Here is a 20463-nt window from a genome sequence, read left to right on the forward strand (position 1 = left end):
GACCTCCCTCTTGGCCACTTCTGCGGCTTGCCTTTTTCTTCTGCGGGCATCACACCTGCGACCTCCCAACCGCAGGTGTGGTTATGACAACAACAATAAACTTCAGTTGCCAAACTCAACTCCAAAATCTCCTGTCAACCATCTGAAATCACTCTGAGGCCCCCGGGACCTCAACCAAAAGCACGAACAAGTCATACACCACTATCCAAATATATATCAATCTTCAAAATACCTCAAACAACATTCAATCAACCAAATAACATCGGATTCAAGCCTAAGGTTCCAAAAATCTTCCGAATTCTGCTTTTGATCAAAAGTCTATCAAACCACGTTCGAATGACCTGAAATTTTGCACACATATTTCAAATGACACAACAAACCTACTACAACTCCAAAATTCCATTCCGACCCCTATATCAAAATCTCACCTACCAACCGGAAGACGCCAAAATTCCATTTTCGCCAATTCAAGCCTAAACCTACTACGGACCTCCAAAACAAGTTCCGATCACACTCCTAAGTCCCAAATCAACTCCCGAACAATCAGAACTTACATCAAAACCCTTTTCCACATAAGTCAACATCAGGTTGACTTTTTCAACTTAAGCTTACTCAAAAGAGACTAAGTGTCTCAAACCTTACCAAAACCTCTCCGAACTCGAACCAACCAACCCTATAACTCATAATATAGCTGAACAAGATAATAAGAAGCAGAAATGGGGGAAACTGAGCGGTAACTCATGAAATGACCGGTCAGGTCGTTACAAATTTCGACTCTGACTTTAGCCATCCCCGGTCTTGTCCTGTAATCAGTTGCTAAGTCCATTGATAATGGTACTCCCACTGGTCTCAATATTTGTTTAACATAGTACCAAGTGTGACAATGGAAAGGAAGGCCCGGCAGTAGCACCCAAACTGGCACAACAAGGGAGTCCTCTTCCGGCTTGAAATAAAGGGACCATTTTTGAAGCCACATAACCATTTCATCAATTTCAATTGACCTTCTAAACCAAACCATTTTGCAATCTTCTTCATTAGTTACATTTATGGACACTGTTTGAAAATCATAGACCCCAATTTTTGCCTCGCCTCTGAGTGACACTTTTTCAGCGAAGGTTGATCTGATTCTTTCAATATTAGGTCTTGTTCTTAGAAACTTACCAATGAATGTATATTTATACTCTTCTGCCATCACTCCATAGTAGTCACTAGCTTTAAATATGACTGTCGGACTTTCGTTATGGGTTGACACCCTAGCTTTTAAATTTGGGTCGCCCAATCTAACCCCTTTGAGTTTAAGAAGAGTTGCAACAACAGTTGCATAATCGATCTTCTGGGTTTTTGACTCTTCATTAGTGATTGGCCTGGCTGGGAGAGCTAAGTTTTCCACCGGACGTGACTGCTCGAGGTCGGTCGGCGTCCCCATACGGCAGTGCGTGTGCACCACTCTCCCAAAAGGGGGAAATGTTACCATTCTGTTTTTGTTGTACAGAGAGAACGAGGTAGAGAGAAAAAAAATTTATCTTGTTTTAGAAGTATTGTTGTGTACGTATAGGCAGACAATTGTCATTCTGGATAACTTATTTAGTCTTTTAGAACAGAAATCTTCAAATAACACCTTCAATTAATCATTTATTATAATATGGCAGAAATTGAGGAAGATAAAGGGTTTCAGATCAAGAAATTAAAATAGGTCGGGAAGAAATAAACGAAAAACTAAGAATTAAAAATGGGAAGAGAGATATTATTTATCACGTGGTTAGTCTGACGTATTGATCTTATGTCAAAAAACCCTAGAAAATAGATTGAAGACAAAGAATAAATCTGCAAATTCTTGTTTTTATTACTTTTCCTTCAACAGTTGAATTCTCAAGTGGGATGGTTTGTACATGATCGCATCTATTTACAGACATCAAGACAGTTATGAGAATGGAAAACTTGAGGCGGCATCTGCCGCTAGGTTTTACTTCCGGTGGGCACATCTCTCGTTTCTACAAAACTAAAACTACATACAAAGGAGAATAGTAATACTTTAATTCAAACAATCATATAATTGTTGATAAGTTCATAAAATGAAGAATCGCGATATTGCAAGATAGAATAAGGAGTCATGCCTGTACCGCGGTGTATTTAGAACTGATGAAGTTTCCATAGGTAGATATTGGAGTAAGAAGAAAGAAGGTGAAAGACATGTCCATTGTATTTGGAAGCCTAAACTAAATACAATTAATTTGAGTTTGACTTTTTAGAAGCATACGGTTAGCATTCTACGTTACCAATGTGACCTATCAGATTAACATTTTACGTTACCCAATGTGACTCTTTAGAAGCAAAACCATTAGTCTTTTTCCGAATCAATTTTTTTTTGTTCTATAGCAGAATGAAGAAGAAATTGCAGGAGAAGGGAAAAAATAGATAAATACTAATGTTGATTATAGGGACTGCCACATCATCTTTTTCATTCCCAATTTTATATTTATATATAGATAAATTTGGGAGGCAAGGAAAATATTGAGACTATCTTGACCATCTCTTCATCCTCTTTTGAGAGATAATTTATGATGGAAATCTTTCCTCTGGTTGGTGAAACATCTTTTAGTATTAGACTCATCTTGTTTAACTCTTGAGTAGCTACTAAACAGTACCTTATTACCACCTAGGGTTGTTTGGGGCGGAACGGTTGGAGTCTCGCCACCCCTAGTCAGAGGTTTGGAGTTCAAGCACCGGGAATAGTGAGAACCTTTCGATAGGGAACACCCTTTGTAGTCAGAGGCAAACTCAAGATATGAAGGTGATAGGGGTACATGAGCAAACTGATCAACCAGTGTCCTTATTCCAAGCAAAATATATGAGCATTTTTTATATATAAAATATTCAAAAATTTTGCCAAAGTTAATTGGGTCCAGTGGTCACTCTTCTTAAAGCATAGGTATGCCTCTGTTTGTAATGAGTCTATGCGGCACGAAGTTGAAAGTAAGAGTGTTAGCCGGACAGGATGGACCGGGCTGGACATGGGAAAAAAAGCCCGTCAAGTTAGTGGGGCGGGTTGGTTAGTGGGCTGGGGTTCCGGGCTGGTAGTGGGTTGGGATATTTCGGGTTTTGGTGGGCCCGTACAACTTCGGGCTTATCGGGTCCGGACCGAGCCAGGTTAATTTTTAGTGTATTATATTTTCTTGTTCAATGTAATTGTTACTAAAGTGTTTGCAAACTTTTAAATAATAAAATAAGTATTTTAAGGCATAAAAATAAAAGTTTTAAATTTGAAATTTGAATTTTAAAATTTGAATATTGAAATTAAATTGCTAAATAAAATTATTTAAGGGGTTTTGACACAGTTACCCACAAAAATAAAACTATTTACCCTTTTCTACCCATTTATTTTTCTACCCATAAACTAATTACATTTCCTACCCATAGTAGTTTTTGTGGAGAATTTTTTCTTTATTCTCCTATTCTTTTTTATTTCCATGCTTCTTTTCTTTTTTTTTTCTTTTCTTTTTTCTCGGTTTCTTCTTATTTTTTTCTTTTTCCCTTTTCTAATTTCATTTAACCTTTTTTTTATATATTCTTTTTCTCTTCATAATCTAATTTCATTTACTGTTTTCACTATTTTTATTATTCTTTTTTTATACTATTACTAAAGAAAAATCAAATTGTGTACCAATTAAATGTATCTAATACAACCAAAAAATATTAACTAACATATGATACCAGTATAGTATATAGCTATACCATATACAATTATACGCAAAGAGTTAAAAAAATTAATTTAATTATTAAACTGAAATAATATCATTTGTCAACAAAAATTTCAAAAAATTCTAAAAGGATCTAATTGTAAGAGTATACTGTTACATTATATATCATACTATAATATTATTATTTTTTTATGCATTTTCAGTTTGCCCCTCACGCTGGGTAAAAACTTAAAGCAAATTAAAAGAGAAAAGACAAGTGAATTTACGTGTAATAAGTATACTATTATAGTATATTGTATACTATTATAGCATACTGTTACAATATATTGCATATTATTATAGTATACTATAACAATATATTGTATACTATAATAGTATACTGTTGCAGTATAACTATATACTCCTATAGTATATTGTATACCGTAGCGGTATACTGTTGCTGTGTTCTTCGATTTTCAACTGAAAAATTCGATCTTAATCACCTCAAATCAGCTCCAAATGCTATCAAATTTCCGTTTGAACTTCCAGAAGGTACTACAAGCAATATTTAACAACACCTACTTTGAATCAAACAAGCAATCTTCAAAATAAAAATTTTAAATTCAAGGGCCAAGGCAAGAGCAAGAGCTAGGAAAAGAACAACCAAGAAAAAGTGGAGCAGGATTGAAACTAGCCAGAGGCCAACTTCTCAGATAATCAGATCTAATTTCTTTTTGAAGAAGGATATAAGGGAAATGGAAGAGTTTGTCCAAGTCTTCTTCAAGGAGGCAAACTTTATCCAAGTCATTGACATCTAGGTGTGTCAAAAGGAAGAGTTTGTGTGCAAGAACTAGCTGGGGTTGTTGTGTTCTTTCTTCCGCATCCATGGCTACCTTTTTCTTTGCTATTTCTTGGTCTTTTTTGTTTCACTGTTCTTGTGGAAGAGTCTAAACAAAAATCGGGTAAATAGTTTAGGGCGCATGGGTAGGAGTAGTAAATAGTTTGGGTATGGGCATTAAAGGGTAAATAGTTTGGAATTGATGGGTATAAAGTGAGATTTTCTCATTATTATTTAATAAGACCAATATGTAAGGATCAAAATTCAAAGGCTTTTATTTCATATTTTCATTGCATAATAATACTTCAAATTAACTTGTCTTATAAACTAACAAATTAAGCTTAAATAAGTCTAACAAATTCAACGAACATTAAAGTCTTACATTAAGGACGCTCAAGACAACCCTTGATATGCCTTCTTAAACCAGATGTGCCCTCCCACTTTCGACGAACATTAAAGTCTCGACCACAGTTCTTGCACTCTACTTTGCAAACTTCTTCATTTTCTTCTACCACCTCAAAGTGTTCCCAAACATGTGAACGTACTCTAAAAGCACGGGCCATGATTCAACTTGAACCTAACAAAAATAGTAACCACATTTCACTTGATAATAGTAATTTTGTAGTGGCTACCATAAATAATTGATAAAACTTGAAATATTAATTAATTGAGAACTTGAGAGCAATAAGCAATTCAATAATCAAGAAGGAATTGAGAGAGAATTAGAGTAGAAGAAGAGGGCAATTTGTGAGAAAAAAAATGAAGAAGAAGGGGGCTATTTATAGTTATTAAGAGGCTAAGAATGTAATTTGTCAATTATTAGGGGCGGATGGGATATTTTAGTAAGGGGAAGGCCGAAATGACTAAAAGTGCAAAAACTGGTTGTTTCCCAATGGTCATTTTTTATTTTGACCATTGGTAACCGTCAGAATTTTTTTTAAAAAAAATTACAATTTAAACCGCGCTGGACCGGATTGGAATACGATTAAAACCCTTGAACGGGGTTAGCGGGCTAGCCGGGTTCCGGTGCACCAATAACCAAAAAAGGTCCGACCCTGTCCGGCACAACCCCCTACCCTAGCCAACCTGTCCCACCCTTTACCAAATTGGGATGAACCGGATCGATTTGGGTTGTTCGTGAGCCGGCCTGGCCCGATTAACCCCTTTAGTTGAAAGTCAACCAATGGATTTCGAACGGTAACAAAAAAAAGAACCCCGGTATTAATTTGCACAAGTTACTCTCAAAACTTTAATCCAACTTATAGTCAAATCACCGTTCTCAACCACTGTTTATCCAAGTGGGACTGTCTCCTTGGAACAACAATAATTACATGCTGTAACATTATTGCGATTTGTAGCACTTACAACATGAAAAAAAGAAAAGAAATAAATACAATACATATAGACAAAGATATACAGGTCTAAAGGTCTCATGGCATCTGATTTCACTATATAAAAAAAAATTATTAGCATAGATCTCAACCCTATGCGACTAAAAACAAGCTATTGTATTCCATGCCTTGTTGATGTGAAAAGACTTTTCAGCTCTTTATATAAAGAGAATCATTTCATGTTGATGGCCTTGTCCTTTTCGAGCATAATCTCGTGATATGGTCGACAATATTACCAAATTAAGTAAGAAATCATTTTGTAGTTAGATCTTGATTGCAAAGATATTTATTCGCCCTCGATATTTATACAAGGAAAGAAAGTGGTCGTGAGGTTATGAAGGTCGTGACTGAGTCTTGGTTGATTAGTTTTCCTTTTCTTGGTCTGGTGTAGCTAACAGGCGACAAAAGGTTTTTGATTAGAAAAGCGGCACATACCAGGGGTAGCAACTGTTTATTAAAAACACACACCTGCCCGGTACTGGAAGGTCGGAAGGAGAAGTGGCTACACTAATGATCAGGGGCGTATGTAACATTTCCGCTACGAGTTCAATTAAACTCATAACTTTCAAGAGGGAGTATGAATTTATATGTAAATCACTTGCTAAAATTTCAACAAATATTTAGATTTGAACCTATAATTTTAACAATTCAATAAGTGCAATGCTAAAAATTTTAAAAACTGAATCCATTAAATTTTAATTTTGGATCCGGCATTGCTAATGATACGTGACACGCCAATTTTTTTTTACATAAATGAACAGATATTGAATGATCATTTTCTCAGGTTTTTATATAACATCATGTGGAAACATCAAATATGAAAAAATATTTCTATTAAATGGATGACAAAAATGGTGCTGACCATGCTGCACATGTATCATAAAACAAAAAGAAAACAATATTGAATACATGAAATAATGACACACCCATACAATGTTGGAATTAATTCATCTTAGTGTCACCATCAAAATCATCATGCCGTAAAGTCTCTCTCACCCTTTGTCTCTTTCAATATAGTTCCTTTTTTATCTGTGTCCCCAAATCGCCACAAACTTTGACCCCCTCATCTCCCCAACGCCCACAAATCTCGTCCCCTCCCATTCCCAGCCCCCTACCTGAAGCATGAGAGGGGCCTTGTTTGTCATTACTTTTGTTTCTGTTGGTACTCTATTGTCTGTAGAGACGGAAATACAAAATTTGAAATTTACAGGTTTCTAGGGCAATATCGTAAATATTTAATGATTTTCTTAATACATATACAAGATTTTGGCAAGAACTATTGAGTTCACGGAAAATCACATGTTACATTGTAGATCCGCCCACGGTAGTAAGTATGTTGAAAAACAAATACTGAGAAGAAGTAACTAAACTATAATCGTACAAACTCAGAGGCGGATCCAAGATTTAAATCCTATAAGTTCAATCTTATTCTTAAAATCAATGGGTTTAGACCTAGTATTTATTGTAATTATAACAAATTTTTCCACATAAATTTATGATTCACACCGAAAATATTGGGTTCACTTGAGCCCGCCCGCAAACATTACACTGGATCCCGTGATTGTACTACTTCATTAATGCTGCTGACTAGTGATTACACACTCCTTTAATGCATCGTACTTTATTAATGCTGCTGAATACTCTCTCCAGTTCAAAATAATTGAATTTTCTATTATTTTCACACATAAAAAATTTACCTTTTAACATTAATTAGTAATAAAATTGACTATATTAGCCTTTAATATCTTTTCACATAAACACTCCTAACACATACTCCAACGTTATTTACTCCAAGGGTAATGTAGGAAAAAAATAATTAATTCATTCTTGAAATCTAGAAAAATCACTTATTTTAGCCCACAAGAAAAAAGTCAAAAAATTACTTATTGTGGACCGGGGAATTAGTGATTACACACACCTTAATGCATTCTAGAAAATACGACTTTTATTGTGTTTTTCTTTCTTTTGACAGGGTGTCTATCTATGCATGCCATTAACTAAGGTTTAGAATAATGGCAACATTTCAGTCCCCATTTAAGTACCCTTCAATACTTCCTACTCTCCTTTACTAATTAATCCTAATTAAGTGCACACCAGTCCTATTAATGACTCCCTAACAGTATCCCAACATTTCCTTTCTTTGAAGAAAAAAAAGAACTTAGTAGTATTACACTGTAGTCCGGTCTCCATCTAAAGGAATTCTTGAATTGTTCAACCACCCATCTAAAAGCTTAAACAGGTAAAGAGAATACACTTCATCTTTTTGGCTCAAAAGGACCTTTGTAATAGAAAACAGAATCAATAAAATGGCTACAGCTACAAAATTTGAGAATAAAAATTGAAAAGCTGGTGCTCGCTACTGTTACAATGTAATCCAAATTCCACAAATATTAACAGAGCCAATAAAAAAGGTAAAGAATTAGAATGAAACCTTGGATTTTACGGGTTACCATTGCATGCCTAGGTTCTTCAGGCGAGTGAAATTTGATCAGTGGGATCGGCAGAAGATATATTGGGGCCGACACGACAACCTTCAAGCATGAACACAACGTCGGTCATGGTGGGTCGATCAAGGGGGTCCGGTGCTGTGCAAAGCAAACCTACTTTTATTCCTAACAAGAACTCCTCCCATTCTGATGATTCTGGGTCCAACTCAAGCAAACCTGGCTCTAACAGTTCTGATATTTGCCCTCTCTGCAATTGCCTCTTTACCCATTTCACAATGTCCTCATCTTGAGTGAACATTAATGGCCTTTTTCCTGTTAGTAGTTCCAGTAATACAATGCCAAAGCTATAAACATCTGACTGTCTCGTGGCTTCTCCTGTTAATGCTGTTTCTGGTGCTACGTATCCTATAGTCCCAACTGATGTTGAAGTGGAAGGCTCGGCTGATGTTGCTACTGTAAGCTTGTCTAAGCCGAAATCTGAAAGATGGGCTTCAAAGTCTGCATCGAATAGGACATTTTGTGGTTTAACATCTCCATGAACAATAGAGGATGCGTGGAGGAAAGCCAATGCGCGAGCAATGCCAAGTGCAATGAGGTGTCGCATTGGCCAATTGAGGACATGACCATCTTGGTGGGATGCTTCTTGAAGTAGTGTCGCAAGGTTTCCATTTGGCATGTAATCATATGCAAGTAGTCTAAGGTCTGGAGGACCAGCATAGTACCCGCGGAGAACAGTTAGGTTTCTGTGCTTCAATCTGCCAAGTGATTCGGCCTCTTTTCTGAACTTGTTCTCATCTAGTGATCCATCTGGTAGTCTACAAATCGAGAGCAGCATTCCATCATTGTAACAAGCCTTGAATAGCACTCCGTGGCGTGTTCTGCTTAGCACGTTTTCCTCATCAAATTCCCTTGTTGCTTCGATTGTTTCAGCGACTGTGATTTTGTTATTGAACATAACAAGTTTTGGTCCACCATTGACGCCACTGCCACGACTGCGACTGGATCTTGAACTAACCCTTGCAGGGCTATGCTTCTTCTCTCCAGCTGCCTTTTCTTTGAGCTTCCTGCGCCACCTCAACAGGGCGTATATGTAAAAGCAGCAGCATGATGCAAGGAGAAGACCTCCACTTGCAGCCACTGCAATAAACATAATCAATCTATTCCTACCATTACTAGATCTCTCACATTTTCTGTCCAATGGCTCCCCGCACAAACCCTGGTTGCCAGTGTAATCCAATGGGTCATTAAAACGAGAGCCGAGCGTCGTTGGTATCTGGCCTTCCAATTTATTGTTCGACACATTGAAGTTCACCAAGGCCAGGAGCATTGTAAGATTTTCTGGGATTTCTCCATTCAGGTTGTTTCCAGAAAGGTCAAGCGTATTTAAGCTTGATAAGCTTGACAGTGACGCTGGTATGTTCCCGGAAAGATGGTTCATGTCCAGCACAAGCGACGTGAGGGATGAACAATTTGAAATAACTCCTGGAATTTCACCCGTCAGGTTATTTCTACCCAAATCCAGCACACTCAAGTGGGAGAGACGTGCAAGATCAGAAGGAATTTGGCCAATCAATGCATTTGACCGCAGATTTAAAGCGTCTAAAGCAGAGGAATTACCCAAGTCGGGAGGAACTGAACCAGATATGTTATTGTTAGACAACGAAAGAACAACTAACGAGGTCAAGAAGCCAAACGTAGACGGTATATGGCCCGAAAATGAATTGGAAGATAGATTCAAGTACTGCAAACCCATTAAGCTACTAAAACCTTCAGGAACATCCCCAGACAACTTGTTTTCTTGCAAAGAAATCACTTGTAAATTAGGTAAACCTGCAAGATCCGATGGCAATTCCCCCGATAAATTCTGTCCACTCAAATCAAGAGCTACTAGCTTATACAGAGTTCCAAGTGTAGACGGAATACTCCCTGAGAATTCATTTCTACTCAAATTCAGAACTGATAACTGCTGAAAGTTCCCAATACCAACAGGAATACTACCAGAAAGCTTGTTTCCACTAAGATTTAGTATACTTAAATTGCTCAAAAGCATTAACTCCTCAGGCAAGCTTCCCGTAAGGCGATTCCCTTCCAAATTCAGACTTTCAAGACTAGTGATATTGCCAAAACTAGAAGGAATTAAACCCGAAAACTGATTTCTTCCAAGTGACAAAATCTTCAAGCTTCTAAGATCACCTAAAAAGCCCGGAATTTCCCCTATCAATCGGTTCCCTTCAAGATCAAGAACCGTCAAACCACTACATTTCGTGATTCCAATGGGTATATCACCCTCAAACGAATTATTCGCCATTCTCAATTGCTCCAATCTCAACAAATTCCCAATAGAACCGGGGATTTTACCTGAAAACAAATTCCCTGACAAGTCCAGAGACCTCAATGTAGAATTGTCTGTCAAGAAAGTTGGAAAAATTCCGTCTATCTGATTCTGTTGAAGATCCAAAACTTGCAAAAAACTAACACAAGTTGACAACTGTGGCTGCAAAATCTCCGTAAAAGCATTGTGATTCAATTGAATAATCCTAAGGGACGGAGGATTTACAGAACCATTGCAGAACATTGAATATGGTAAAAATCCAGAAAGGTTATTATGCGATAAATTAATCACATTAATCTTCGGAAGAGCAGCAATTGCCGCAGGTATAATACCACTAATACTATTGCCTTCAGCACTCAAATGCACTAAAAATGAACAGTTAGCAATTGCAGAAGGCAATGTTCCTTCTAATTTATTATAATCAAGTAAAATATACTGAAGCTGTTGAAGCAAACCAAAACTCGCCGGAATTCCTCCTGAGAATTGATTGTAAGAAATATTAAACAGAGTAAGCTGAGACAGTTCCGATATTTTCTCCGGTATGCTACCGGAGAGCGAATTTTCTGAGATATCAAAGTACCGGAGACTGGCCGGCAACTCGCCGGGGATTTCACCGTACAACTGATTTCCGGCGACATTAAAAGTAAAAAGTTGTTTCAGCTTCGAGATCTCCGGCGGAATCTCACCGGAAAACGAGTTGTACTGTAAATAAACAGTATCAAGTAATGTGCATTTAGAGAGTGAAGCAGGGATAGTACCATTGAAGAAATTGGAACGGAGGCTAAGCTTACGCAACATGCGCAGGTTAGCAATTTCTGCAGTGAGTGGACCACTCAACTGTAAACGTGGCAAACGAAGTTCACTAACGCTGCCGTTTAAACAAACAATTCCACGCCAATCACATGGAGCAGAAAGAGATTTAGAATCCCAGTTGTTAAGTGCTCCAATTGGGTCATGAATATTAAGTTTGAACGATTCAAGAGCTTGAATTTCTGGTTTTTTTTGGGCAAAGGATACGAAAAATGGGCAAAAGAGAAATAGAAAGAAGAAATGTAGAGAAAATGGAGTAGTAGCCATTGTTAAGGAGGAAGAAAATGGTGGAGATTTGGCTACGGTGGCTATTTTTGCAAAGTGAGTGAGAGAGGGGGTGAGTGTGCTGAGCTCAAGTGTGAAGTAGTACATGTGGAGATTTCTCACATTTCAAGAGTTTTAAATGAAGGAACGGTTTTCAAAGGAAGAAATTAATGTTATTAACCTATATTTTAATGTGGGTTGGCAAATTTTAACGTGTTATGTGTTTGAAATTATTGGGTTCTGACTTCTGATTGATCTTTATCCTACCCTTTAAAAGTGAAAAAGAATCAATCGAAAGAATACAAGGGAAAAGAAGAGGGATCTAGGTTATGGTATGTTCAATTCTTCCAAAATATTGTTGGACCCGCATCGAATAAACTAATTCACAAAGAATCTTGTATTTACCTAGGATTTGTAGGATTTAGAGAAGAACCGCGTCACTATGTTAATAGAAAATGATGTACTCTTGCTTCGAATTCTGCTTTAGAAGAAGAATGGTCCTGGCTGTTGTGAACAGAATTATCAGATTCCAATTCCAATCTTAGAATTTAGCTACACTCTAGTATTAACCAAGTAAAAAGTATTTATTCCTAGTGTATAGCTTTATACCATTTGCTAAAAGGGTTACGTTCTTGTGGGCTGTGGCAAACGAAGCTCGACTCTTTATCAATGAGGTGTACAAAATATCTTGTATTTATAAAACGTTTGAGTAAAGACTATACCAAAAGACGAATTTAAAGGGGGCGGAAGGTGATTTACCCGTATCTCCTTCGCTGGAAAACTATATTGTACATATAAGGTAAACTTCGGTTTGCACTATATATTATACTTTGAATCTCTTTAATACAACCCAAAAGAATAACTTAGTGTTTAAAATGGTTCAAACCTTTGTAAGGTCCATGGTTTAATTTCCATTGGCTATAGTATCTTTTAATTTTTTAACTTTTTTTTTTTAACCCTCTTAACATAATTCCTGCATCTGCCGCTGCTACACCTTAAAAATATATGATGTTGGCAGACTACTTCTCATGTTAGTCCTGCAAATAATCAAATGTTTACGACTAGGTTGAAAGGTGTAAATTATATCGAAAAGTGAAGTGAGTAAAGAGGAGTTGATGGAGAAAGAAAAAGGAATATAAAAATAACCTACCCTCTTGCCCACTTTAATTGATTTTTTGGTTGTTTTCACGTATATTAAGAAATTTACTTTTTAACATTAATTAATAATGAAGTTGACCATATTAACCTTATTTTGATCATTGAAAATATAACAAATACTCCTAACTTCTTTACTCCAAGGGCAACTTTGGAAAAAAAATATTAATTCTTTCTTGATAGCTGAAAAAATCAAATATTATGGATTAAAAAAGAAAAAGACAAAACAATTAATTAAAGTTGACGGGAGGTAATAGCTGTCACAAAAGCAATTTTTTTGTAGTTTTAAATGAGAAAGCAAATAAATTAGTTAGTAGTAATATAAACGCGATAACAATAATTGGATAAAAATTGTGTGGGGTAGCTACTTTTTAAAGTGATATTTATTTTTTATTCAGCATTTTCAATGCTTAGCAATAGTAGCCACTAATCTATTAAAATTAATATAAAAAAACTGTGTTATCTTTCTTCTATTTCTTTCATGTTAGGGAGAACGAACTGTGCCGCAGGCGATACGGCTACTGCGAAGACATAAGTAGGCACCCAGAACCGTTTATGCTTTTGCCAGAGCTAATTTGGGATAATATAGCCCAATGGTCGGTCGGCCATCTAGTTTAGCCCATTTGCAATTTCAAGCTGCGATTGAATCATTTGACTTTGTTTCTTCAGATTTATTGTTCTCCTTTTTGGAAATTTTCAATTGTACTTAGCTTACAAAATTAATTTTAATTTTTTTAAAATCTAACTAACTTGCAAATCCTTGTCTCTATTCTTTTTATAACTTGGTTCTGAACTTCGAGTTTCAAGTTCAAAAGTTAAGGACACTTGATCCTGAACTTAAAATTACAAGTTTAAAAGTTAAGGACACTTGGTCTTGAACTTAGACTAACAAGCTCAAAAGCTAAGGACAATAGGTCCTGAACTTAGACTAACAAACTCAAAAATTGAGGACACTTGGTCCTGAACTTAGACTAACAAGCTCAAAAGTTAAGGACACTTGGTCCTGAACTTACAGTTACAAGTTCAAAAGTTAAGAACACTTGGTCCTGAACTTAGACTTACAAGTTCAAAAGTTAAGGACAAGTAGTCCTTAACTTAGAGTTACAAGCACAGAAATTAAGGACAGATGGTCCTGAACTTCGAGTTCCAAGTTCAAAAGTTAAGGACATGTAGTCCTGAAGTCCTGAACTTGGAATTGCAAGTTCAAAAGTTAATAACATATAGTCCTGAAGTCCTGAACTTAGAGTTGTAAGTTCAAAAGTTAAGAATACTTGGTCCTGAACTTTATGAGCAGAAGGGTATTTTCGTCCGGACAGGTAAAATTTATTAAAGCAGTGACTAAAGACTAAAGATATTTTAAACAATGACTTAAAAGTAAATATATATGTTATTAGTGGTTAACGGTGCCCTTCCCCCATAATTGGTGGGTCATGTGTTTTACTTGCTACTTTTATTACCAGCAATTTGCATTTCTAAGACGTGTTAAATCTATCGTAAACCTATCCTACATTTTGATACTGTTGGTATACTCATTTTTAACTTTTCACTGCTCTCTTGTTTTTTTTATATTTAACCTTTTTCAACAGTTTCCACCAAATTTGCTGACCAAGTGTTGCTGTTGATTGATTTACTACTTTTGAGATGTGGGTGGTCAAAAAGAGGTCGAAAAGGGTGGAAGGGGGAGGTGGACAAAAATCAAAAATCACTTGTCACGGATTCCCTTTTGATCTCTCAATAGGTTTTTTTCCCTTTAATTTTCGATTATACATAAGAAAAAGGGAATGGGAAATGAAAGATCGAATTATTATAGGGTGAAGAATCGAATCACTACCAGCAAAATAAAAATTCATATAGTTAACCAACCGAACAGCGTGACCATTTCAATAGTGTCAAAATCTAACATGATATTTATACACCAAAAGTCATGTACTCTTGACTTTTGTTGTAAAGTCCACTTGTAAGGTAGGGTGCTAAGTAGGACCACAAAAAACTATTCGCAGCCATTACTTAATGGCATTCACTATCTTACTATCTTATCCTCTTTGTCAATAGGCAGGTTAAATATGATGGGTACCAACTACCAAGATACATGAAATTTTTTCCAGTTTCATTTTTGGAGGGAATCATTCAAAGACATTGTTTCAAAATTCATGCTTTGTATAGGAATATTAGGTTTCAAACTGCATAAATATAAAGCTTTGTTCTCGGAAATGACACTAAGCGCCCGTTTTGGCCGTAAAACAAATTACTTTTTCGAAAATTTTTCATTTTTTCTGAATCAGTGTTTGGCCATGAAATTTTCAAATTTCATTTGAAGTTGAATTTCGAAATTTTTTGAAAATTTGAAAAACTCTAAAAAAAAATTATCAAAATTTTTCACTTCAAACACTCACAAAATTCAAAAACAACTTCAAATTGTATTCATATCCAAACACAATTTTATTAAATATCATTTTCACTTGAGATACTTCTAAAATTTCACAATTCTTATATCCAAACACCCACAAAATCTTTATGAGGTAATTGGAAGTTTTATGATTCACAAAAGTATAATCCAAGTCTGAACGAATTGGATTATGACTCATTATTCAACTCATTTTTAGTTGATCAACTTTGATGAGTTGAGTTATGATCATATTATTTGACGCATCTTACTCATATCCATTTTGATTCAAACCTTACTTTAAGTGAGCCAGGACATGTTACTCGATGAATCTTGATTCAACTCACTTTGACCTAATTAAACCTTGGATTAATTTGACATGACCTCTTTTTCTATTCTATCTGTTTGAACCTATCTAAACTTGAAGGCTAATTTATGCAAATGTCTATTTTAGATCGCCGTTTATATTTTATTCCTATTTCAAAAAGTTATGCAAATATAGCTCTAGGATGTGTAATCCTTTTTTTGCTCTCTCTCTAGCCTTATGTCACTTATTCCTCCGCTAGCGGGTTCTTTCGGAAAAACTCTATTTATTCTGGTGTGAATAATAGACAGACCTATATTTCTTGGTTTTAATAGGACTCCTCACAAGCGTTGTTTCTATCTACTATTATCTAAAAATAATTAAGTTATTAATGACTGAACGAAACTAAGAAATAACCCCTCACATGCAAAATTATAGAAGATCTCCTCGAAGATCAAACAATTTCATTGAGTTGAGTATGATTGTATGTGTGATAGCTCTAGGATATTATACCTTTTGGACAATGTTAGACATGGATCTAATAGTTGCTTATATAAGCGTTAGTTTTCTTAATTTTACAGACAAAACATTAAACTGTTATCTAACGTTTGCAGTAAATAATAAAATTTTAGACTGCAGACTAACGTTTTCTCATAATAAAAAATTTAATTTGCTCAAAAAGTATCTTCTCCTTTAAAATTGTATTGGTCAAAATTTGGCAACTCCGTAACTGCAAATAAGTCGTGCCAAGGACGGGGTCGACCACGGCACGATAACGAAGGGGTCGCCCTCGTAAGGGTCATTGGCGAGGACGCATAACAGGAATTGCAATTATAACGGAAGGACATGCCTAGAAAAAGGAGAACCAGGAATATTCCCTTGGATATTCCTTATATTGTACTTTTTAAGGGTCTCTTGGGAATATCCCTTATAAATAATAAGTGATATAGAACAAAAAAGGATCTTCACTTTTTGATAAGAACACATTATAAAGGTTGACAAAAGAAAATATACTAAATTGTCTTGTTCACTGATTTTATTATTCAAGCACACGTTGTTCAATTTTTGTTCAGAAGATTCCAAATCCATCTTTACTTTTCACCTTTCTATGTCGCTGACAGGAACATTCCAATCATAAAATAATTGGGTGGTAGATCCTTTCTTATTACACTTAGTGTCATTATCTACATTTATTACATATTCTTTCTATCATATTCATTGTCAATCATTGAGTATTAAATCTGTTATTTAATGCTCTTAAGCATTGTTTACCTTGCGAGTACCTTGTTATATTTGGTCTAGAACTTATTAAGTTCAACTAAGACTCGCCCTTTAATACATCATTAATTGATTTAACAAAAAGATTTAGTACTCTCTTTGCTCAAACAATTTGGCGCCGTCTGTGAGGAGGTTTTCTTTTAGAATTAAAAAAAAAAGAAACAATTATCTCTTCTTCGTTTGCATAAACTAACGATGGCAGGAAAAAGAGATACAAGACTGAAAGCAATAGCAGGCGTCCCTACCAACATTTTGAACACCATCAACGAAGATGGCAGAGAAGATTACGAGAACGTGATGCCAAGCGCTACATCTAGGTGGAGTGATTCACCTCCCCCTCACAAAAGTGTAACCATTTCATGCAAAGGGGAGCCTCCACGTCTACAGTTGAGGATGCACCACCAGCAGTGAAAAAATTACTGGCGAACAGAAACACTGCGCAAGCAGACACCACAACGATCACTGGCGAATAGCCCGCCCCCCAAACAGGTAAGTATGTTGATGTAGGTAATGACGCACTTACAGTCATTCTAAAAAAATTGGAAGAAATGGAAAACGAAAATAAGGCACTCCGCGACCAGATAAGGGAACATCAAGAAAGGGTCGATAAGATATTGGGCGCCCCAAAATTGCTACCAAAACGAAACATTGGTTGTTTCGTCGAATAACCATACAACAAGGAAGCTGCTGCACATGTCATTCCCAAGACCTTCAAAATGCCACCGTACTTGAAGATATACAATGGTACTACAGACCCCGAAGATCACATCATCCATTATGTTACAGCGGTGAAGGGCAACGACCTTTTGAAAGAGCAAGTACCATAACTGTTACTTAAAAAGTTCGGTGAAACTGTAACGGGAGGAGCCTTAACCTGGTATTCACAATTCCCGGCACGGTCAATAACAACGTTTGAAGAAATGGCCAACAAGTTCATCACCCGCCCATGTCGCGGTTAAAAAGGCGGAGGCCAGGGTGAATGATATATTCGCCGTTAGGTAATCGCCTAGCAAGGGACTCGGGGACTTCCTCGCCCAGTTTAACATAGTGAGAATGAGCCTACCAAATGTATCATAAAGGGATGGTGGTAGCAGCTTTCCAGAACGGGTTGAATAGGAAAGGGCCGATAGTAACTAGAAAGTTATTAAGCAGGCTTATGAAATACCCTCCCACCACTTGGGAAGAAATCCACAACGCCTACTGCGCCGAGGTGAGAGCAGACGAGGACGATCTTAACTGTCCGACCTAATGGTTGACATCAGTCCAAACGGAGTCGAGAAAAGATCATCGTAATGACAGTCGAAGAGATCAGCCAGGTCCCCGTCGCAACCGAGAAAGGCATCAACCCTTCGTCAGAACAGCCATCCCATCATCACCTAGACATGCGGAAGGGTCGTCTAGGCTACATACAGGGACTCAGCAGAATGATAAAGGTGTGCCTCCACTCTTATTTGCTCACAATTTTTGTGTCTCCCCTTCGAAAATAGTGTACACACTAGAAAAGCTTGGCATAAAGGTGAAATGGCCACGAAAAATGAAGTCCGAGCCAATTAATCAAAAGTTGAACGTCCTCTATGAATTTCACTGGGAGCGGGGTCACAAAACCGAGGAGTGCATAGCTCTACGGCAAGAGGTAGTAAACATGCTGAACCAAGGGCACCTGAGGGAGCTGATGAGCGACCGTGGACGAGCCAACTTTGGCCGCAACGTGAACAACATTAGGGCCCTCCAAAGCCGCCCTCCCCCGCCCGTACAATCCAAATGATCATCAACGGAGGCGATGAAGCAGCGGTCAATCACGTGAAGTTCACTACCACACACAAACTGAAGTGGTCGATCACCCACGAACGGTATGACGACCTCAGAGACAGTATCATCTTCGATAGGTCAGATACTGATGGTTTGACTTTCCCTCATTTCGATGCTCCTGTTATTACTTTACGTATTTCAGATACTGATGTGAAAAGAATAATGGCAGACGACGTAAGCGGCACATGTATTATCCACCCCGAGTTCTCACACAAATGAGACTCGAAGACAAGATAGTACCATGTTGTATAACACTAACAGGTTTTAACAATGCAGTTGAGCGAACCTCAGGGGAGATAACGCTACACGTTCTGGCCTGGGGTATCACCCTAGAAATCACATTCCATGTCATGAACCAAGACACATCTTACAATCAAAGGGCGGCCATAGATACACGCCATGAGGGCCATCCTGTCAAGAATGTATCAAGCGATCAAGTTCCCTACTCCATGGGGGATATTTAGCATCCGAGGCGAACAATGCACTGCCCAATAATGCTATCGTATCGCTCAGGATTGCACATACACTCAACAGCTAAAGGGAACAAACTCAGAACATAGTAATTACCAAAGTCGGGGACCGAAGTCGATGCACAAACAGACATCATCAGGGACCCGGACATCGTGGAAGCCGCAGGCTCAATGGTAGAAGACATCGATTCCGTCCAATTGGACAACAATGATAGCAGTAAAAAGGCTTACATTGGACATAAACTCTCAGATCCAGGTAAATTTCATAAGTTTTTAATTGACAATGCCAATTTGTTTGCTTTCTCCCATGCAGATATGTGGGTATCCTGAAAGACGTTGCCATACACAAGTTAAACATCAACCCACTCTACCCCCTAGTGCAGCAAATAAGAAGAAAATTCAACATCTCAATCAATGAGGCCGTCAGTGATGAAGTGGACAAGCTACTCGCCAACGGTTCCATCCGGGAATCAAAATACCCCAATGGGTCACTAATGTGGTCATGGTAAAAAAGAAAAACAGGAAATGGCATATGTGTGTGGATTTCACAGATCAATAAGGCATGCCAAAAGACTCCTTTCCATTGCCTCATATCGACCAGCTAATCGACGCAATAGCGGGGCACGAATTGTTAAGCTTCTTGGATGCCTACTTCGGTTACAACCAAATCCTCATGGAGGAGGAGGACCGGGAGAAAACTACTTTCATCACCCATCATGGAAAATACTGTTACAGAGTCATGCATTTCGGGTTGAAGAACGCAGGGGCAACGTACCAAAGGTTGGTCACCAAGATGTTCAAGGATCAACACGGCAAAACAATGGAAGTTTACATCGATGACATGTTGGTCAAATCAAAAAGGAAAGAAGAGCACATCGACCACTTGAAAGAGGCCTTCAGTATATTAAGGCAGTACGAAATGAAATTGAACCTCGAAAAATGTGCCTTCGGTGTAACCCTGGGAAAATTTCCCGGTTTTTGGTGTCACAAAGAGGCATCAAAGTCAATCCCGATCAAATTAAAGCCATTGAAGGGATACCTGAAGTGTTAACTAGCAAGAAATAGGTGCAAAACCTGACTGTCCGTATAGCCGCCTTGTCGAGGTTGATCTCACGGTCATCCAATAGGTGCCACAAATTCTTCAACATACTGAAAAAAGACAATGGGCTCCAGTGGAATTCAGAATGTGTCGGTGCCTTGAGGAAATTAAAGGCGTACTTGTCTTCGCCCCAACTACTCGCTAAAGCAGAACCTGGAGAACGCCTCCCAATATACTTGGTCGTCTCAGAAGCCGTGGTAAGCACT

General features: G+C 37.4%; 1 protein-coding gene across 1 annotated transcript; it reads right to left on the minus strand.

Annotated features, from left to right (window-relative positions):
• Positions 1 to 4908: 4908 nt before the first annotated feature.
• On the minus strand, positions 4909 to 11922 carry LOC107791336 (uncharacterized). Its single transcript, XM_016613376.2, has 2 exons — positions 8338 to 11922; positions 4909 to 5092 (listed from the first exon to the last, which is right to left on the minus strand). Exon 1 carries the CDS (start codon positions 11865 to 11867, stop codon positions 8376 to 8378), a length of 3492 nt encoding a protein of 1163 aa, XP_016468862.1. The 5' UTR covers positions 11868 to 11922; the 3' UTR covers positions 4909 to 5092; positions 8338 to 8375.
• Between the last annotated feature and the right edge of the window lie 8541 nt (positions 11923 to 20463).

This window comes from Nicotiana tabacum, chromosome 21 (genome assembly GCF_000715075.1).
Source record: "Nicotiana tabacum cultivar K326 chromosome 21, ASM71507v2, whole genome shotgun sequence".
Taxonomy (NCBI): Eukaryota; Viridiplantae; Streptophyta; class Magnoliopsida; order Solanales; family Solanaceae; genus Nicotiana; species Nicotiana tabacum.